This window comes from Seriola lalandi, unplaced genomic scaffold, assembly GCF_002814215.2.
Source record: "Seriola lalandi dorsalis isolate HSWRI2012SDOR001 ecotype SW California unplaced genomic scaffold, Sedor1 jcf7180002054469, whole genome shotgun sequence".
In the NCBI taxonomy this organism is placed as follows: domain Eukaryota; kingdom Metazoa; phylum Chordata; class Actinopteri; order Carangiformes; family Carangidae; genus Seriola; species Seriola lalandi.
The window spans coordinates 1,741,392-1,763,742 of NW_019525022.1; the positions used below are offsets into that span (position 1 = coordinate 1,741,392).

The window sequence follows — 22,351 nt, forward strand, 5'->3', positions numbered from 1 at the left end:
ATATGTGAATTGTGATTATGGGGATGGTTGTAACATTTTCTTATATGGTGTTACAACTATCCCCACCCCTGTCGGCCAATGTTTACCTAGCTGTATCAGCATGGTGGTTTGAAATTAGCATGGATGAAATGACTCACATTTTACGTAAGAACCTACTCTCTTACCCGATACAAGTTACCTAATTCAAACTTCAACAGCATCAGTACTAATCAAAATATAGACTTGGTCCCAAAAATTACTTTCTTACCTGAAAATTGATGTTTTGACTGTAAAATCTGCACACTTCCTCTCACAGCCATCCAAATTCACATGCAAGATCAGGGAGGAAGTGGATATACATGAAATTGATCACATGACTCTTATGTTATCCCTTATTGGTGAAAGTGATGCTATTACAACTATCCCTTTGTTACAACCATCCCCGGTCTCCCCTACTGCAGAACATTAAGTGTTTTCTGAGTTGTCTTGGTTATTATTGGTTTGCACAAAACATGTATTTCAGGCGATGTTTCTGCTTTCTTTAAATTAAAGCTGTGGTGCAGGTCATCATCTGCCATCTTACATCTACAGCATTTTTTTTTCTCTCTTTTTGATGGAGCCAGCTAAACACAGCCTCAGATGTCATGTCCAAATATCACCCTTAAAATCCTTGCTATGCTGTGAAGGTAAATTATAAAGGATGGTATTTCGGTTAGTTTAGCCTACAAGGGTTTGTTAATGTTTATCTGAAATGAACATCAGAAGAATGATGAATTAGATTTCAAACAGCTCTCAGTCTTTGTGTGGGAGCCAGGGAAGAGAGAGAGAGAGAGAGACGTGTGTGTTTTTGATTAGCGTTTCTTATAGGTCAGTGTTGGCATTCTCATAATGCATCACTGTGGCCAGATGTGTTTAGCCAAGGAGAGATTCTGTCATTCTCTCAAGCTTCAACAGGACAGACTGGACTCGCTTGGACAGTCTGTAACTTATCACTCAATTTGCATAAATCTTTCACGTGCCTTTTTGGGATTTAGTAAAGAATTTGTCCGACAGCAGCGTGTGTGATGTGCAAACTGCAACACCTCACCAGTTTGCACTGAGGGACATTAAATAAATGATGGTCTCCACTAAAATGTGGACTAGTCAAGACATTTGGAGGCAATTTATTCTCATCCCTGCTTCTCTTTCTTTGATTTCATAAGCAGTCTGGAACAACCTCAAACTCAAACAACGCTAATTTGTTGACAGTTTCCATTTTTCTCCTTTAATGTTCTCCAAATATTAAGATGGATGGAAATGCAGATATGGTTAGAGTCCGACCCTGGAGCTCTCTGTGTGCTCTCATTTCAATTCTGCTGAAGCTTTCTTAGATGCTTAAAGATATTTTATTTCTATTCCATCAGTTTGTGTTTGTTTTGGTAGGGAGGGAGATATTGACACCGAGTGTCTTTGTCTATGGCCTAGATAAATATATGTGAGTGACAATAAAGCTGAAGATCATTTTTGTTCTTGTTTGACAGTAAAATTGGGGAAAATACTTTTGATAATACAGTCATTCAGGTTCAGATTTCCCTTTGGTAGAGAGAGCCTCTCACAGACAAAGTGATTTAAATTCACTTTCTGATTGATTCCCTCCACGTTGCTGCAATGCATAAAATATAGCTGCAGTGATAAGCAGAGATCCAATCAGCATCTCTAATCATGTCCTTGCGTCAGAGTGGGAACAACATGGCGTTTAATTTAGCTCCTCAAGCAATCAAAGTATGTGCAGAAAATATATATTTTAAAAATCATTAGATAGAAACATTTGTAAATGCCACTGCACATGATTGCAGAATTAAAAATATTTCTGCTTCCCTGCTCAAGACTTCATGAAACTACAAATGGACAAATTAATCTTATAATAATAATAATAATAATAACTCAATGATCTTTCAGCCTCAGCCATAGCAGTGTCTCTGCTTAACTCTTGCACGATTGATTTTCTGATTGAATTTCTACCTACATGTATAACTCTTTATCACACCACCACAACCCACTGCTTAAACAGTCGGATCAATAATTCATTTATCACTCCCACTGTGGATAATGTACCTGCACTTTTGGTTCAGGTTAGTTGAAATAATTCTGTTTTCACAGTGTAAAGTTTTGCCTATCTCCTCAGTTCTCATAGCAGCTTGGACAAACGGCACTAAGCGAGGATTGTTAAATGAAATAACCTCTGTTCTGCAAACAGGGCTGTGAAAAAATGTAAAATTTGCTGAGGCTTTAAGTCCAAATGCCCCCAGCAGGACAACACCCACCTCAGGTATTTTTATTAGCCACGAACCAAACTGTTTTCAGACTAGGCTATCACATAATTGTTTATGTCATTCATTCTTATAACTGCTGGGTTATATTTTCTAATAATCCTTCGCTCCATATATTATGGTTTGGTGCCAGGTATGTAACCCTGGTGGAGACTACTAAATTCCTTTCATTTTATTTGAATTTATTTAGCTTTTAGCCACGCTAGCAACCTGGCTCTAAGGACACAATGTCTGTTGTCCAGTCTGTTCACCACTTTGGTCCAGACTGAAATATCTCAACAACTATGGATGGATTATCATAGTATTTTGTACAGACATTGGAGGATGAATCCAGATGACTTTGATGATCCTCTGATTTTTCACTTTGAACTGTCACTTTTCATCCAGCGCAATTTTTATTTATTTTTTTGTCAAATTTTGGATTATTGCTAAAATGAATCACATTCCCATCAGCCTTAGCGATACTTTGTGGCCAATAAGCATATGTTAATATGCTAACAAGATAGAATTACATGGCGAACACGACAAACATTATACCTGCAAATCATCAGCATGTTAGCATTTACACAGTGAGCATGTTGGCTAGCAGGCATTAGCATTCACCTCAAAGCACCTTAGATCCAGCTTCACAGCGCTGCTTGCACAGCTGTAGATTCTTAGTATTGTTTGCTTGTCAAATTTAATCTAAAACATCGGGATCGACTTTTTAAAACCCAACAGTTGTGTAATATCCATGGGATTGTAGAATGTAAGGTATTATTCATCTCATTATATGGATTAGAGTTTTAATGTATTGCCTGTGTGAAGCAATTTGTAACTTGAGTTTGGAAAAGTGCTTTACAAATCAAGATTATTATTTTATTATTATATCCTAAAAATATTTCAAAGTCAGTGACTGCTGTGTCCTTGGTGGTAGCTATGGCCTTTCTGCAAACTTTGTCCTGTATTCCAGTTAAATGTCAACACATAGAATATGTGAAGATGATCTTGTGGGACTGGCCTGAGCTGAGTTCTCCTTTTTACCGTGAGCAGAGGCTGTTTGAACTTCAGCAGTTTAAAAATAAATGTCACCTTGATGTTGCCCTCATTCTTTGGCTGGGAAGACATGGAGCAAATAAAAGACAGTACGATGCATATACAGTGAGTGTGCTGGTGAGTGTGGACAGAGAGGAAGCTTTGTTTCCGCTTCGCTTGGTCTTTTGAGATACAAATTTTGTCAGAGAGTTAGAGATGAGCTCCTGTGAAGACGACCCTTTAAAATAGATAAGCTGTCTGACCTGTGATGTATTATGGACAGGAATAGAGTTGATGATGAAAACAGTGATTGCTGTTCTTCTGGAGATTTTACAGAAGAGAACATCATGTGAGGTGCTGTGCTGGCAAAGTGGAAACGAGAATAAGCACAAAAGTGTTGTGATGGACTCTGTGTAACAGGCAGCAACTCAAGTCATTACCCCTCTGATGCATTAGATACCAGCTGTTTTTGCAGCATTTTTCTTTGTCACGTCACATAGATCAATGACCGGCACAAAATCATAGTTCCACAAATATGTCTTTTGCTCTAAAATAGAAATATGACATCCTCAATTTATTTTTAAAGTGAAGCCCAGTTTCCAATATTGACAACTGCCATGAGACTAAAGGTTAGTTTTTGTTGAGGTGTGAACTTTTGCTTGTAAAGGAATTTATTTTTAGGGACCAAATCATATCTGTTTTTCAAATATTGCCTCATTATTATTGTGATCCAAATCTTTTCCCAACTGGACACTTGGCATTACTGAAAGAAACAAAACCCTTCAGGTGCTTCCAAAAATCACTGAGTAAACATTTAATTCTCTTGTGCTTTGTCAGCATTTCACTGAACTGTTATAAAATGCACTTCAAATTATTCTTGATAAAGTTTTTCAAGATAAACTGTAAAGTTAAAGTTTATAATAGAGCAGTGAATATACATTTGCATTGTTTTACAGATCGCACTGTGCATGCCTTCATCATGCAGAAGTACATCAGCAATAAAATACATGGTCCACCAGGTGCTTGAGGCTTCGTTCTTCCAAAGAAAGTGTCTGTGTGGACGACCTCCTCAACGACCTCCATCTGAGTGAGTGAATTTCAGTAAGAAAAATCGTTTAGCTAGCCGTTTGTGTGTTATAGCAGATGGCAAACACACACTGTGACACTTCACTCAGTCTCTGCAGTGGGAAGCAGATGCTGAAAAGCAATAAAATTGCTAATTTGGATGCTGCGCCTGCAAGCGAGCCTGCACGCCTTTGCTTCTATCGTTCCTCCTGGGGCTCCTGAGGGGATCAGTGATCGTCCCGGTGCCTGTGATCCTGGTGGTGAGAGGATTGGGAGTCACCATTGGGGAAACCTGTCCTGGGCCAGAGCTTCTCCGTCAGACTGCAAAAGGCCTCAAAGCCCCTGGAGATGGAAAAGATAGGAGGAGGAGGAGGGACACCTCGCACTTCATCCAGCGATTGCAGGGAGCGGGACGGCACTGAGGGGCAGAGGCATGGTGGAGAGGTAAGTGTGTATTTGTGTGAGAGTGTGACTGTGAGAGACAGAGAGAGAAAAAAAGAAAATGTGTGTATGCATGCCTTACAGACCTTTGCTCTCTGCGTACTCTTTCTGGCTGAGTTGGCTGTAAGGGTCTGGCTGGAGATTTGAGGAAATGAGCAGAGAGAGGGAGAGGAACAAAACCTGGACATGAATGCAGACAGCAGGACAAAAACAGGCCAAGCGCAGACGACAGAGGGAAATCACAGAAAGCATGGGGAGGAGAAAAAAAAGGAGCTATTAGCCATAACCTACATACCATTGACCACAAAAGATGAGCGCATGTGCTGCTCAAACATTTGACTCCATAAACATCTTCAAAGTAAACACAGCAGTTGTCAACAATGGACACCAGGCAATGGTTTTTAATGATCTGCTTGTGCACATCACCTCTGATGAAGGCAGGAAACCACTGCCTGGTCTTTAAATATATAATAGACGGAGCTGAGCCTGCTCAGGTATTGTATACAGGTATAGGTATACTATATCTATACCTGTATTTATCATTTGGTTGTTTATTATGCTATCTGAGTAAATTCTCAGTGGTGAAAATTAATTGTTACATATCTCACCAGGATGCAGGTCCCTTTGTGTGTTGTTTTGCTGGAGCTGTTAGGGAGGAGAGCCTGTAGCCGGTTTAGCTGCTCCAGCAGGACACTACAATACAAATACAGACAGGAAGATGAGGGGGTGCAGGTTCATTGATATACAGGTATTATTTCTGAGGATAATGGGCAACTAAAACAACAAAAAGAAGAGCAGCACATGGTAGGAAGGTGTGCGCAAGTGGCGTCTCACATTTTATTTCAATTGAGTGCACCTAGCCAGTGTCAGGGAGAAAGCAGCCTAATGAGATGGCAGGATGACGAGGAAACAAAGCCAGATAACACTGTGTCAGTTGGATGGGCTTTGTATTCTGGTAATTCTATACTGAGCCCCCTCAGCTCTGATTTTCAACAAGTTACAAAGTTTTCTTATCCAGGTTGTCATCAATATAGATCAATGAAACACTGTCAGACCAACAAAGGCACAAAAGAGAAACTGAGACTGACTCATTCAAACATTGGAACTCCTTGAAAATAAATCCAGCAGTGAGATGAAACATCAAACAAAAAGATAAACTGAGACATTAAAATCTAATCTAATCAGTCTAATCTTATATTTGTCATACTTTTATATTAGAATATTAGGACTGGCGTTAGTCTACAACACAAAAACAATGCTGTTTCTTTATTTCAGTGTCTTGAAACTTAACATGTCAGCTGGAGTCCGTGTTTTTATCCAAACTATGGAGTTAATAGGAGCTGAAGTGGCCAGCTACAGCTGATAAAACCTGCCATCTGTCCACAAACCACTGAAAGTAATAGCTCAATCAATAACGAAAATAATCATCAGTTGCAGCCCTCGTTGGCTCATTTGAGGACTCACTTGTTGGTCTCCTCCAATTGCTGGATCTTTCTCTGCAGTTCGAGGTTGTGAGCACCACATGCAGACATCCTACAGAAAGAGACGGAGAACAAGCAAGCGAAAGAAAATAAAGATAAGACGAGGAAATAAGAGTATTCATTAATACAGTGTTATGATGTTGTATTGTTGCCCCTTCATTTCTCTCTTTGCTAATATCTGTCTGTTGAGCGTTATCTCGCACCCCATTCTGTCATCCACCGCCCCACCCCACTCCCCCCTCCTTTCTTCTTGTGCTGTCTCTCTCGTTTCATTTTCTCACTATGAGTCATCCTCCATTATGGCCCTCTGACTGAGCTGAACCTCCACTGATAACGATAACCTGTTGATACGCTGGCTTAATTATCAACAAATGCTGACTCTGCTCACTCTCTCACCCCCCAACCATGAAGCTTTTGTCTCCCAGAAGCAGCAGAGCTCAAGCCTGAATGAGATGTAGACAGCACATAATTATATCTTTAAAATTCCTGTAAGATAATTAAGAATTTCCCTGTTTTAAGGACACAGACAATTTTACATTTGACCCTGGTCACAGCTTGTCCATCTTTGGACCCCAAACTCTCTACTCTCATTTGTTTTCCTTCTCTCTATACGTCTCTGATTTCGGATTCAACTATGGTCCACGGCACCTTCACACAGTCTCAGACGACTATTACAGTCTTAGGTAAATCAATGATGGCAAATTCTAGGATCCAGCTTTTTAATCTGAAGCTCAACATCAATAATAAATCAATAACGTCTAGCAATCCTGCAAATACGCCGCAGGTGCTTATGGACAATAAATTGTAAGGGTCTGACAAAACAGAAGCATGTGAGGGCATTGTGAGCTGCCCTTCTTTAAGGAGTCTTTCATCATATGAATCGAGCTGTACCACGCTGCACGGTTTGCGGAGGTGTGATGGGCGGATGAACAAAAGTGGGGGCGGCAGGCAGGATGAACAAATCTAGTGACAAAGGCTGGCTGGCTGTGTGATAGGACTCATTCTGCACAGCCTGAAGGTAAAGGAGAGAAAGAGGAGGAGGAAGAGGACTAAACTGAGCTCCTTCTTGGCAAAACCCCCTGTGCCTTTATTGTGAGATGCTGCTGCTACGCAACATCCTCAGCTTCTGCTTGATCTGCTGAAGCAGAGCAGCTGCACCGTTCATGTAATTGGTTTGGAAATCACATTCTGAGGCTGTTCATTCAATATATGATAATGCCTACCTACCTATTTTATCCTATCGCTATAATGCTATAAATGTATAAGTATGTTTCTCTATAGACTTCATGGCTGAGTCATCCTCTATTAGTCTGTATGTATAAGGTCAAATGTTACAAGGATAACTGCAATGATTTGTACGTATAGAGCACCTCCCTCTGGAGTTTTATGGTCATGTGGACAGAAATCCTTTTGTTCTTATCTATTATATGTGACATACGCAGTACTCCTGTACGTGAATAGTAACAGTATGTAGCCAAGCCAGCGGCACATCCTTATGGATGACAATGTCAGTTTGTCAGTCAGTCCACCTCTTTGGTCCAGACTGAAATATCTCAACAGCTGTTACATACACTGAGATGAAATGTTGTACAGACATTCACGGTTTCCAGACAATGAAGAGTACTGGCTTTAACAAGATTCTTACTTACTTTTCCTCTACTGGGCTGTAGACTTGTGTTACCAACCATGTGTACATGTTTTAGCTGACACAGTCATGAGAGTGCAATCATTTTATTCATTATACTCTCCTTATAACATTATAATAAAGTAAAGTAGTTGAGGATTATGCTGAAAAAAGGCAAAATTGTCATATTTCTTTATAGCTTTTCTATAATCCACATTCTTCACACTTTTCATGTGGAGCCATTCACTAAAAATTTTAATCCTCAATGTGCCTGGCTCATAAGGAACAATACTAGTAGATAAACAAAGTAGTAATCTGCACAGCCCATGCATTTAGTTTGGCAACAACAGTCGTAACTGGCTGTTATTGCTGTGATGTTTTGGTGCTGAACTCCCCAGATATCAATTAATTTTGTGTCCAGCTGAGTTTCTGTAAGTATTTGGTCTGTCTCTGTTTGGCCAGCCACGACAGCTACTGCTGTCTTTTTAATCCAAACAAACCACTGCTGTTACTGTGAATTTCCTGTGAGCCAGAGGAGCTTTTTTAAGGAAAGACCAGTTTGTCAACAACCAGATTGGTTATGTGGGTGCAGCCTCTTCCCATTCATGCAACAGTTTGTTAAAGTTAATTAAGTGTATGACAAAACAGGCTCATTATAAAGTGCTTCAGGGTACTACAGATAAAAGTTTAATCTTCTAGGTCAAAGTATGCAGAGATAATGTCGTGTTGAGTGAGGATGCTGAGTGCAGCTGGCTCCTACCTTCCCTCCAGACTATCAACATAGTCCCTCTTCTTCTTCCGACTTTCTTGAGCCGAGCGCTTGTTGCGGATTTTCCGCCGGATCTTCTTCAAAACCCTCTCTTCAAACTTGTCAGGGAGATGAAACACATGGGAGGACAGTGACAAGAAAGAATAAGGACGAAAGAGATTGTGTAACTGGGGATACAGATTTAGATTTAGATGAGTGTGTGAGTGGATGTGCATGGTGTGTGTGTGTGTGTGTGTGTGTGTGTAGAAGTATGTGCCCTACATACATGTAAGATTGTGTCTTGCTCATGTACCTTGGACAGGGGCAGTTTGCTGGGCAAGTTCACCCCTTCCTTAGCCAGAAGCGTCTTCTCATCCTCATTAAGTACAAGTTCCTGCAGGGAATGCTGGGGGATTCCTTGTGCCTGTGAAACAGATGGACAGAATAGTCCAGTTAAAGCGACTCTCTAGGCAGCTTATTCAAAGAAGCTCAGAAAATTATGTTTATTTGGTGCAAAGGGTGTTCTCTGACTCTCAGACCGGTACAGGTCATTACAAGATAAGCAGTTGACCATACGGTTAGCTTATAGCTAACTTAGCTTATATAATACCCTCATTGGTTAGAAATAGATAGTCAGAAATATTTAACTCCTCTCTCCTTACGTTCTGTCCCACGTTTGACAACAGCAGGTCCTTCACTGTGAGCGTCTGACTGGACGACATCGCGGAGCTTTGGTTCATAGTGAGGTAGTATGCAATTCCAAACTCCTCCTGGCAGTCATTGGACTCCCAACCTGCAGATTGAACCAGTAAAACCATTAAAAACAGCAGGTGATGATTTGCAAATTTGCCACAATGTGCCATTCAAACAAAACACAAAATGTTTAGTTTTTTTTAGCACCGAGGGGTCCGCAATCATCATAGTGAAAAGGGACAATTATTTAAAAGTCGTGTCCTCAAAAGACAATTTCTTCATGTGATGAATGACAGTAGCACAACCTTTTATCCTTTACAAATTCTAGAAATAGGAAAACCAAATGACATACTCTTTGAAAGGGCCTTTAGCCTTTAGAGGCTCAGCTGATAGCTCTCATTATTCTGCAACACAAAGTGCAAATGGATAAATCTCATATTAAGGTCTTTAGTTTGACCTGGTTCACCTGGCTCCTGTAGTTTTTGTGCAACTTAACCTGACATTTCTGCTCACTATTGAAACAATCTACTGTTTCATGGCTCAGTTTGTGGCTGAACTTCTCACAATGTTTTTTTCCAGCATGTAACTGCCACTGTATCTCTGGTCTTACTTAGATCGATGGAAACATCAGCTGTTTTTTCATTTGCTGGTAGCTGACTCTCCAGAGATGGAGTCTGAGGGAAAACCGGCGTGTCAAAGGCTGGAAAATCTGTGCAGGAGCATGGGTGAGGGCTCTCTGCGGGATCTGTCGCGGGGTCCTCGTTGATGCCACTGTCGGTGGTGCAGGGTGACCATAGGGGGGAGGCCAGAGCTGAGGAGCAGTTGCTCCCACCCAGCAGAGCGTCCAGGAAGTCATCCGCAGCACTTCCCTCAGGGCTCACGGTCTGAGGAGGAATGCGTACATTAGGTATGAGATATGTCTACATCATCACATGTCACTATCACCGCTAACTTAATCTGATCATCATATTCCTACACACGAGCACAGACAAGAACATAAACACTGCAACTATTCTATTCCCTTAGCTCATTTGTCCATGACTCTTTGCCTCATCGCTGTTAGTCATGCTTACAACCAAACTGGAGAACACAATGAAACTCTAAATGAGCTCATATACATCCTAAGATTCAACTTAATAACACATGACCCTTGCTGAGAATACAGATCACGCTGACTAATGAGATTCAGTGAATTTGTGGTTGTGATTATCTTGTCCCCTGAGTGACTCTGTTCAGAAGCGAACTGTGCAGAATGATCACCGTACTCACGTCATGAATTGTGATAGTCCACGGCTGGTTGCTGTGGCAGCTGTTGGTTTCATCTGTGTTCCTGAGCAGGAGGTCATTGAAGTCCAACCCACCATGCACCTGAAATGAACAACTACTCTGAGTGATTACTGTCAAGGTGTTCCCCGGTTTTACAAGCCTGTGTACCGCTTGATTTGAAAGAATTTGACTAATCTCTCCGGTTCAGATGTTTCAAATTGTAGTTCCTCAAGCTCACCTTTGACTAAGATTCTTTAAATCAATACATATCTGCTTTTACTTTCTTTAAAAAAAGTAGTAGCACCCAGTGATCAGATTACAAATGTATCTTACCTTGTCTGTAATCAGCGTCATAATTCCAATAATAAAGCAGCAGCTGATGAAATTTCAGTGAAATTCTCCAGTAGGAAAAACACAACCAGAACAAGACGATCCTCCGCGGCGTAGGAGAAATGCTTGAGTCTGTTTCAAAGGACAAAGTTGAAATGCCATATGACACAACTGCTTTCCCACAACCCAGGTGATCACCGTCCAATCCAGTGTCTAGCAGACAGCTGAGAGAGCCAATCAGCACAACAGGAAGAGTCACTGATAGATGAATTAGTCAAAGTTGCTCCCACATCACTTAGAGTGACCTTTGATGTAATCATTACAAGTCAGGATTGATTCTGTGTGTGGTTTCACATTCATTTTTTGTTGGACAGGATTTATTTCGAGCCCTTTTTTTTATTGCTTTCAAAAGCAGAGGGTGTACAGAGTCAAGGTTTAACTTCATCTGTCAATGTCAGTAGAAAGCTCAGGTTTATTTTAATTGATTTTTGCCTGAAGCAGACAAAAATTTAAGGCTTTACTCACCAGTTCACTCATGCTTGAAATTGAACATAATTCATGATTATTACAAGTAATGACAATAAACATCCACTTTTTTCAATATTTCACACAGTACCCTCTCACAGAGGTTCCTAACTTGAGACTGGGAATCTCAAAAATCTCAAATGATCTGAGAAGTGAGCTTACCAGACCTCTGTAGCCTGCTAACGGCTCAAAGCTACATAAGCTCAAATTTCAGTCTATGATTGATACTGCGGACACCTGCAAACCCCAAACCTAAAGACATCAAACTATCGAGTCCGTCAAATTTTTCTAACTCTTAATTACTAACCAACTTACTCGCTCACTCTAAATTAAATTCAGATTTTCTCAAAATCAGTCCAGTGCATTTTTTTTTTTTTTTTTGGAAAACTTTCTTAGTTAGTTCTTAGTTTCTTTGTGTCTTAATGAGGCACTTGTTATCATTCAGTTTCAGCCGAAGAATGACATAATTGTTTTTACTTTTCTATAGCAGAACGAACTCACCCGGCCTCAATGTCTTATCTTTATTGCCATAATTAGGAGCATCTGTTTCGTGTTATTTCTAAGCATACACACCATAAAATAAAAGAATTACATAATATGTTCTCGTAGCAGTAACACATTTGCAAAGACGTATGTAACTAATTATCAACAGTGGGGAAGAGATTCTTCCAATGGTGGAGCCATTATACTTATCTTCAGTACAGAAACGTCAATGAACAGTCTGTCTTGTAGTTTTCCAGAATGAATATCAACACAATCCTTCCATCGCTGCCTTCACTTCAAAGCATTCTTATACTATAAGAAAAGACATTCAGCCTCATATGTACTTCTGGCAACTCCAATAATTGAAAGCTATTTTCTTTTCTTTTCTTTTGATTTCTTTGACATTTTTACCTTTGTCAGGCGGTTCAAAGTAGACTGAGATGTGATGTGGTTTCTTTTGATTTTTTTTGTATTTTTCTTTTCTTTGGGACATTGTTGCCTTTACTAAACCATTCAAAAGTATCAGAGCAGGGAGGAAAATTAATATTCTGGGAGAAAAGAAAAGGAGATCTCATGTCTAAAAGATCCTAGGTCAGATTCAGGCCTGGGGTTTATGTGGCGCACAGCTGAAACCACTGAGACTCATTTTCTGTATCAATTATAAGATGGGAAGAAACCGTTTCTTTCTCATCTTTTCTGAGTGTGTGTCAGGCGTGTCACACATTGTGAATATATCAAACTCTGAAGCAGCTCTGAACTTTGATTTCAACATTTTGTGGAGACAGACATTCATTTTACAGCTCATGTGGGCTTTTTAGAGTCTTTACAGAGTCAAAATACCATTCAAGAATCTCTAATGTTCAAAAATCCTTAAATATAAGGTTATTATGTGTCAGGAAAAAGGTCAAGGTTATTTAAATCAATTCTTGTGGCGCCGATGTGAGTTATGGTTTCAATGATTCATTCTAGACCATGCATAATCAATTCATTTCTATTTCATAAAAAAAAAATTAAAAAAAAATCAGTTGATGTGGCCCCTGTATGAACCCCTTCCAGTTGTTGCATTAAAAATCCATGTATCTATAGCACAGAGCCCAGTATTATCAGTACAGTAATACGCCTAATTGCATGGCAGCAGAGTTCTGCTATCTTTATTGCTGTTCTATCTTCAGATCATAGTTTCAAAGTACATGCAGATGTTATCTAACCATGACATTTTTAAGCACATCTCTGGATACTAAAAGCTCAGTACAGATAATTGCTGTGTATTGCACATGATATCATACTGTAAACCTGTAGCATCAAGTACATTTGAATGCATGTTACTGAGGGTCAAGAAGAGTTATATCCACGCAGTAAAGAAAAGGATATTCCAGATTACATTAAATATACCATGAAATCAGAGTCAAGCAGCTGAATTCAACTTCAGTTATTTTATTACACCTGGATATATAAATATATATATATATGGCAACTCAAACCCAACAAAAATGATCAAAAGCTTGGGGCGTCGAGCGGCGCAGTGGGTTGAGCAGGCGCCCCATATGTAGAGGCCACAGTCCTCACTGCGGTCGGCCCCGGCTCGAATCCCGCATCGAACGGCCCTTTACTGCATGTCATTCCCGCTCTCTCTGCCTCCCCATTTCCTGTCTCTCTACTGTGCTATCATAAAGGCATAAAAAGCCCCAAAAAAAATATACTTTAAAAAATGATCAAAAGCTCACATTTCCCTGACAAGGAGATATGAAATGAATGAGATTCTGAAAATACTAAGCTGAGCTGTTTTCTCAGCTTTTTTTTTTCATCATTAGCACAGGTGAGACGCAGAGAGTGTGCTCTAAGCGCACACCGTTATCACTCCACCAGCTGTGAAATGCATGTTGGATGGCTCTTATCTGGAGTTCACTGATAACTCTGATGTGCACAAAATGATTCAATACCTGTGAGCGTGTGGGAAATTCCCAGGGCGTCACAGAAATAAGAAGAATAAAAGCAATTCTGAGAGTGAAGTTGGTTGCTCATATTTGGCACACTTGTCAACAGGCAAAACTGTAATTTCAGCTTCAGGAAAGGAAGATCAAACACAGATGCAGGGGTGCCAGTATAATGTGGTAGCAGCAGCTCAGCACCTGTTTTTATTTCCTGTCTTCCTTGAACATCGTAAATGTCGGATAATGACCTCCCTCTCCAAGAGTGTCACGTAGATAGTTTCTTGACAACGAGACTGGTGTGCAATATAAAAATACAACTGGAACTATTTTTTTTGAGTCACTTAAGCTTTTGATTTTTGATTTTAAGTCTAAATTTAGAGTTTAAAGGGAAGGGGTGCAAAATATATCCACAGGATTACTTACAAATATTTCATCTTAAATTTGATGATATCATATAGTTTTTAAGTGTTTTCTTACCACTTCTATCAAATCTGATCCTCTTTTCTTCTTCTGTTAAATTTAGGAGCCAAATCTATCCAAACCATTTGTGATGAGTGAAAGGAGTTCTCCACTTTTCGTGTTTATAAAAGCTTGTTTTCATTTGAAGCAGCAGAGTGACAGTCAACATCCTTTGGGGGGAAGCTTCAAGGAGACACCATCTGTACAAAAAATATATATGAGATATGATGTGCCTTAAAATTGGCTTTATTTTTGAGGTGATTTAATCTCTGCTCATCTCTTTGAGTGACTGCAGACACCTGGAAACCGACAGCATCTGCTCTGAGTATTACTGTTTTAGTAGGTCAGCTCCACTGGTGCAAACGTGACACACAGTGCATGGTGATATTGCACTGAAATGAAAATCATCGGCGTCAGGTGAAATGGCCACAGAAATGATTGATTTTTTGCTTTCGATGCAAACATTAATCTCGGTCCCCTCTTCATAAAGGTTGTAATTCTCCCCATCAATTTTAATTCATTTTGCTTGATCTGCTTTGGAAATGAAAAAGGGCAATACCACTTTCTAATTAGACATAGTTTGTACAGTGTTTATAAATTGTAATGGATTGTTTTTTTTATGGTTAAAATTAGTTAATGTTTTATAGATGACTCATAAGTGGGTAGTAATTGCAAACTGGGGATTTCCAGAATGTAAAACACCCATTCTGTTTGATCTTATCCACCTCATTTGTCTTTCCTCTTCTCTTCATCAGGACAATTTAACCACTTTCCTTCTGAAAGTATAAATAATAATAATAAATAGCTGAAGAACATCTGAACAAGAATCCATTTATCAACATCATAATAACTTTTTTTCCCTCTAGATAGAGATAAACCCATTGAAAATTTGTTAATTTTTCATAAAGTCATCAATTGTTTTATTGTTTTTTAAAAAAAAAAAAAAAAAGGGTTCTTCCATTATAATAAACTGTCATGTCAGGCACACATCTGCTCTTATGAGAACCCATTATGTGCTTGCAGTCCGTGAAGAATTAATTTTTCATTACAGAGCTATATTTTCTCCTCTGAGCGTGTGGACTGGACAGTCCACTGGGGTAATAGCAAACATCCAATCACCTGTCACATACACGTTTGTGCATGTTCATATGCACACATTTACAATAGCACTTTACTCTGCTTTTCCTCATTCCACTTTCATTTCAATGTCCCAATTCAGACTCTCTCATCGTCACTGAGATGCTTGTCCTGCTCTGCCCTCAGCTGGTAGATGAAAGCTGCAACATCCTGATACAGTGCAGCCTCCACTTTGTGCACAGAGGGTTTGACAAAGGGAAAGGAGAGCTGCTCTCCCTCCTCAGTAAAGGCAATGACACAAACCCAACAGCTATGGTGTTGCTCTAAGTGGTGGACCTTTACGTCTGCTTTTCACCTGGTAAAACAACTAAATAACATCCATAACTATCAACATTTTAACTGTTAAACATTCTTCTACAAAGTATATACCCCTTTTTATATATTTGTGTATAATTCATGAGTATAGGTGAATATCTCCTTCATTAAATGTTTAAAACTCTGCCCTTGATTCATACTGTATAGAATGATACAGGACTTACAGCTTATTTCAAGACATGGTGATGCAACATGCATTAAGTATGAATTATGCCCAGCCTTTACAGCTGAAGCTTGACTGACAGAGAAAAATTCTGCCTGACCTGCAGATCTAAGCGAGACGAGCTGAAACTGATATGTGCTAAATTAGCTAGTGTACAGTGGATAAGATATTTTGTCTTATATAGATAAACTTGACTTGAACATTTTCGCAAAAATTGGCTCATTGTACAGTAAAGAGAAACCAAACTGAGTTGTTTGTGTGGTTAGAACCAACTGGATATTTACTGACTCAAAAATAATACCAATATTGTATCACAGATTAGACTAGGCATCTTCTCTCTCCTGTGGTTTTGTGTTTACTCATCTCTTTTTCTCTCTGTCACATTCTGCAGATATTTGTGCCTCCGGAGCTGTAGAGTCCGGATCTGTGATTTGAAACCACCCACTGCCTCCATGATCCTGCTCAACACCCACTGCTACAATTATTATTATTATTTGTCTCATTAGTTTCTTTATTATCATTATTAGTCGCATTACTACTCATGTTATTGTTTTTTATTATTCATTTATTATTCATTTTCCTATTATTATACATATTTATTTAAACATATTAAACCATTTTTCTTAACTTTTCTCCTTGCCTTTTTATGGCAACATATAATTTAAATAAATATATATATATAAAATTCCTCATTTTCTTTCTCACACACGCACTACATCAATAATAGACTTAGCAGTACAGCACACACCCATAAAAATTGCATTTATGATTTATTCTTAATATTAACCATCCATAGAAATCTGATCTGAGGCCAGGCTGTGGCGCAGCAGCGCCCCCTGCTGCTGCAGCCTCTGTCCTGAGCCACTACACGGCAGCCGCAGCAGCAACAGCAGCAGCACCAGCAGCAGCAGCGTCTCTCCTGTCGCTACCGGGACTGCCTGTCCTCAGAGGCAGTGTCTACAGCAATAAAGCGTCACATACGAAGACCGACGACCAGCAGGCAAAATGGTGAGTTGATGCTGGGCTCACAAGAGCTCATAGTTTTGTGTTTAATCCATTTGTAGAGGGGAAAGACGGGCAGCCGCTCCACCGAATAACCTTCATGTCTAGTTATAACGATTTCAGCGCAACAAGCTGCGACGCAGCCTGTCAGGTGTGTGTGTGCGTGTGTGTGAAATGGATGCCGATGCCTGGTGTCATTCAAGGTGTTAGGTGATCAGATGAAGGCTCTGTATGTTATCTGTTGTAACATACGCAGCAGCAGCAGCTGATAAAGCAGGGCTGTGGCCTTTACTGCACGGCCCGCTCTGCCTCCCTGTGACGTTCATAGCAAAGCCTTTAATATCAAGCTGCTGTAGCTTCACTGCAGAAATATCATGTTAATATTATGGGATAAGGAAAGCACATGGTCCTGACAGGTCTAATGATCATCTGGTGAATCCTTTATTTTACTATAAGTCGTAGCTTTACATGATATTAAAGGAGATTGCGTCATTCTGTTTAATAAAAGAGGCGACAAAATATATTATTACACTTGGGCCTACAACAAGACGTCACACACAGAGAGCCGCAGCGCATTTCATTACAGTGGTGGATGACCTAAAACAGCTTAGAATTAACTATTTTCCATAATATTAAATGGTTTGGTTTTGTCGGTGAATGTCTGGAAATCCAATATTTGATAATTTTGTAATTATTTTATTTTATAAGATTAATGCATTTAATCTGCTCAAATTATGTTAAATAACACTGGATAAATGTTTTGCACTTGTCTGTTTTTCAATATAAGTAAGTCATATCATAATAGGTCTACTAAAGCCCACATAGACCTATGATGATAATTTAAATACATTTTTTTCAACGACAGATGAACATATCACAAAAAACCTTCTTGATCTTGAGAAATTCCTTAATTTTTCCTTAATTTATGCACATCCTTTTTATCAATACATTAAAGGCTTTTATCTTACTTTGTGATCCTAGGGGACTGGCCCCCTCATATGTTACATATCAAATTATAAATTGGTATACTTATACTTACCTGGTATACTTATTTGGTTACTGGCTAAACTGGTTAAACCCCTTAATCATTCATGTAAGGGCAGATTGAGCAACATATAGTGCATATTTTTGTTGTGTTAAATTAGGAATTAAATTTTTTTTTTTTTCTATCTACATTTCAGCCTAATCTTCATATTGAAATTTTAAGAGTAAGGTAAAGTTCAAAAATAAAAAAAGATTCTGTTCCTTTGTGATTGTGAAATGTTTGGGCTCTGCCCATTCAGCTGCAGCATGTGAGTGATGACTCATTAATTCCTGATCTTGTTGCTTGGTTAGGAACCAGAAGGTAAAGTCTTTATGTGGTGCCCACACTCGTCCTGGTCAGGCAGATGGATTCAGTTTCAAACATGTCTTTCTTTTTATAACTCTACTTGGAATGGCTGCAGAGATCTGGTCGTGGGCATAAATAAATAGACACATATGATGAATAAGATGAACCTCTGCTCGTTGTAAATGGATAAAAGTTTAACCCCCCCCTCCCCCCATCAGGTGAACTTCACAGTGGATCAGATCCGTGCCATCATGGACAAGAAGTCCAACATCAGGAACATGTCTGTGATTGCCCACGTGGATCATGGGAAGTCCACGCTGACTGACTCCCTGGTGTCCAAGGCGGGGATCATTGCTTCGTCCCGTGCCGGAGAGACCCGTTTCACAGACACGCGCAAAGACGAGCAGGAACGCTGCATCACCATCAAATCAACGTATGTGGTTCGGGACAGAGGGCTTAGAAATGTGTGTTTTTGTGCAAACTATTAAAGGTCCTGAAAACTCGGGTGGAAGTCTGAAGCATTTCTCTCTTACTGTAAATACCCAAGAGTCAATGTGCTGCAATTAAAGTTAAATTTGGGGGAACATGTGAACATGCTCAGGTTTTATTGATGAAGAGTTCAACCCTCAAAAATTAATCTGATCTCCTTCATCAGGACTGTGGGTGTGGTTTGATCACACTGATTGACAACATGAGGTAACAACCCAACAACTGTCTTTAGATTTGGATTCAAATGTTGCCAAATCCTGATTGGTGCACGCAATATCACTTTTTTTTTTTTTTCTTCACATGATCCCTCCCCACATCTAACACGTGAGAAGAGCACAGACAGAAATCGCTCATGTGAAATAACCGTTCTAACTTAAGCAGAGAATTGTGTGTTCATGTAAGACCACATACTCCGTCCTCAGGGCCTTTCACTGTCAAATCCACCTGTTGTTTTGTTCCAGTCAGTTTCTTACTGAAAAGAACAACTACAGCAGTTATTTATTAATATGAAATACCTAAATGCTTCCACAGTTTCTGGTCTGACAGGATTACATTTGAGCCTTTTCACAGCCATCTTTTTTACTTTCTGCTGTGCTGTTTTGCTCGTCTGCTAATTCGGAACATGACGTGATAGATCGATTCGTGATCACGAAATTTGTTTCCTTTTCACGTTGTTGGTTAGTTCCTATGTAGTGAGTAGAACAATCTCAACATTAAGTAAGGCAGAACATATGTTTGTCCCAGGAGATCCTTAATCTAGTCCCATCTTGTAGGATGTTCTTTTATTTAAACATAATTTTCAAAGATGTTTAGAGAAGACACTTTGCATTTTTAAAAATCCACCCAAGATGTGTCTGTCTTAAGCCAGTAAGTGTACCAGCACTGACACTAATTCGCATTACTAAGTATTAACTAAAATTGTTCCAATACTGTGATGATTCACTTTAGAAATATATTCATTGTAACTCACGTGATTCACCTTTTTTTTTTTTTAACCCTTTATTTTTTAAGATGAATTGAATCAGTGAACATGTCCCCAGACTTTTTACTCTCCCCTCTCTGTTACTCAGGGCCATCTCCATGTACTACGAGCTTGGAGAGAACGACTTGGCGTTTATTAAGCAGAGTAAAGACGGAAACGGCTTCCTCATCAACCTGATTGATTCTCCGGGTCACGTTGACTTCTCCTCTGAGGTCACTGCTGCCCTCAGGGTAACTGATGGAGCCCTGGTGGTTGTGGACTGTGTCTCGGGTAAAATTACATAATGTCTCACATCTTTGCCTTCCCATCCCACCATTGCACACACACACACGCTTTTCACCCAGACTCACTGGTTTGTTTCCTCTGCCAGGTGTGTGTGTGCAGACTGAGACCGTGCTGCGGCAGGCCATCGCTGAGCGCATCAAACCCGTTCTGATGATGAACAAGATGGACCGGGCTCTGCTTGAGCTTCAGCTGGAGCCTGATGAGCTCTTTCAGACTTTCCAGCGTATTGTTGAGAACGTCAACGTCATTATCTCCACCTATGGAGAGGATGAGGGGGGACCCATGGGGAACATCATGGTATGGCGCCGCACACACACACACTTATGCACTAAGTCTTGAAAATGTTACTGTACATTTAAAATACCATGTTTCATTTGTGGTTACAAAGAATATTTTTTCTTTTTTTTTCTCTCAGATTGACCCTGTCATCGGTACAGTTGGGTTTGGCTCTGGCCTCCATGGCTGGGCCTTCACCTTAAAGCAGTTTGCCGAGATGTATGTGGCTAAGTTCACTGCTAAAGGAGATGGTCAGCTGGGACCAGCAGAGAGGTGTAAGAAAGTGGAGGACATGATGAAGAAACTGTGGGGAGACAGGTAAACTTGAGTGCATAAATAAGTCCATTAATACCAGGCTGTGAAGCAGGGTTTCACTGCCCTCACTGGTTTACTTCGGTGATGCTGGGTGAGGTCAGAAACGTACTCTGTCACACCCAATAGTGATGTCACCGTGTACCGACCATGGCCTGAAGTACACATCTACATCACTACAGCAGAAGTAAAACCACTTCACTTGCTCTTTAAAATGTTCTTGCACCTGTTGGGATGATCAATGCATGATTAAAGAGCAGCATGCCAGCCTGATATATTTGAATGTCATTGAATATTATATGCTTCTTCCAGATATTTTGATCCAAGTGCCGGCAAATTCAGTAAGACCAGCACAGGCCCCGATGGTCAGAAACTTCCTCGCACCTTTAGCCAGCTTGTTTTGGACCCCATCTTTAAGGTGACTGAAAAAACACTGCAACAAAACTGCAGTTTAATAAGGGCTTTATTTATCTGATGAATAGTGTGAATTCACATATATCTCTATATTGTTGAAAATTAATTTCTGACTCCCTTTTCTGACCTTGGCACCTCCCAGTAACATGAAAAATACACTATGGAGGACAGTAGTTTGATATAATGTAGGACACTAAGATGAATGAGCTAAAAGTTAATTTCTCTGCAAACGAAAACTTATGTCACCTTAACAATCAAAATAAATCATATAATTAAAAACTGTACCCACAAGTCCTTTTAAAAAAAACATTAAAGGATGAAAAAAAAATTACTTTTTTTTTTTTTTTTGCCCTCTCTCACCGTGCTCTTAGGTGTTTGATGCCATCATGAATTTCAAAAAGGACGAGACCGCGAAACTCATTGACAAGCTTGACGTCAAACTGGACTCGGAGGACAAGGAGAAGGAGGGGAAGCCCCTGCTGAAGGCTGTGATGCGCCGCTGGCTGCCTGCTGGAGAGGCCCTGCTCCAGATGATCACCATCCACCTGCCCTCCCCCGTCACTGCACAGAAATACCGCTGTGAGCTGCTCTATGAAGGGCCTGGAGACGACGAGGCCGCCATGGGTCAGTAGAACGTTATCACCGCACCACGCACCTTCACCTTGTGGAGAAGACATCAGTCAGTGAGGAGCACTCGGATGATCAATTTGCTAGATTTTCAGCTTACCATATTTTCTCTGCTCAGGTATTAAGAACTGCGATCCTAAGGCTCCTCTGATGATGTACATTTCAAAGATGGTCCCAACCAGTGACAAGGGTCGTTTCTACGCCTTTGGCCGTGTGTTCTCTGGATGTGTGTCCACCGGCTTGAAGGTGCGCATCATGGGGCCAAACTTCACCCCTGGAAAGAAAGAGGACCTCTACATCAAACCCATCCAGAGGTGAGCATGTTTTATTTAGAGAGAGGGGCTTCTCTTCTCCCACTCGTGTTTTCAGGTATTTGTTGGCACTTTTTTTTTTCCAACACATCCCTCTCCTCTTCCGTCCAGGACCATTCTGATGATGGGCCGGTATGTGGAGCCTATTGAAGATGTCCCATGTGGGAACATCGTGGGTCTTGTTGGAGTAGACCAGTTCCTTGTTAAGACAGGGACCATTACAACATTTGAACAGGTAATGTATTGCTTTTTTTCTCCTGTAGTTTAAACACTGGTGTACCTCACAGTGGTGCATTAGTCATTGTTACTATTAGTTATCGCTTGCTGTTGGCACAACTCATCCTGTCACAACTCATCCTG

The 22,351-nt window shown here is 40.1% G+C and overlaps 2 protein-coding genes and 1 long non-coding RNA gene across 3 annotated transcripts in view; 2 read left to right on the plus strand and 1 right to left on the minus strand.

Annotated features, from left to right (window-relative positions):
• The window catches only part of LOC147818823 (uncharacterized), a 9,555-nt gene extending 4,968 nt beyond the window's left edge, over nt 1-4,587 (plus strand). The window contains exon 5 of the long non-coding RNA XR_015437580.1: nt 4,259-4,587. This is a non-coding gene — a long non-coding RNA (uncharacterized LOC147818823). The remainder of the gene's footprint in view (nt 1-4,258) is intronic.
• On the minus strand, nt 4,577-11,142 carry LOC111658809 (cyclic AMP-responsive element-binding protein 3-like protein 3-B). Its single transcript, XM_023411473.2, has 10 exons — nt 10,954-11,142; nt 10,624-10,722; nt 9,965-10,238; nt 9,324-9,454; nt 8,975-9,085; nt 8,674-8,780; nt 6,273-6,341; nt 5,417-5,501; nt 4,895-4,988; nt 4,577-4,785 (listed from the first exon to the last, which is right to left on the minus strand). The coding sequence occupies exons 1-10, from the start codon at nt 10,972-10,974 to the stop codon at nt 4,595-4,597; spliced, it is 1,182 nt and encodes a 393-aa protein (XP_023267241.1). The 5' UTR covers nt 10,975-11,142; the 3' UTR covers nt 4,577-4,594.
• Nucleotides 11,143-16,817: 5,675 nt separating this feature from the next.
• LOC111658823 (elongation factor 2b-like) overlaps nt 16,818-22,351 on the plus strand; it is an 8,386-nt gene continuing 2,852 nt past the window's right edge. The window contains exons 1-9 of the mRNA XM_087175406.1: nt 16,818-16,971; nt 18,514-18,728; nt 19,855-20,036; nt 20,137-20,348; nt 20,467-20,645; nt 20,952-21,057; nt 21,425-21,677; nt 21,799-21,994; nt 22,103-22,257. Of these exons, the coding sequence (XP_087031532.1) occupies nt 16,969-16,971; nt 18,514-18,728; nt 19,855-20,036; nt 20,137-20,348; nt 20,467-20,645; nt 20,952-21,057; nt 21,425-21,677; nt 21,799-21,994; nt 22,103-22,257 (1,501 nt within the window). The 5' untranslated portion in view covers nt 16,818-16,968. The remainder of the gene's footprint in view (nt 16,972-18,513; nt 18,729-19,854; nt 20,037-20,136; nt 20,349-20,466; nt 20,646-20,951; nt 21,058-21,424; nt 21,678-21,798; nt 21,995-22,102; nt 22,258-22,351) is intronic.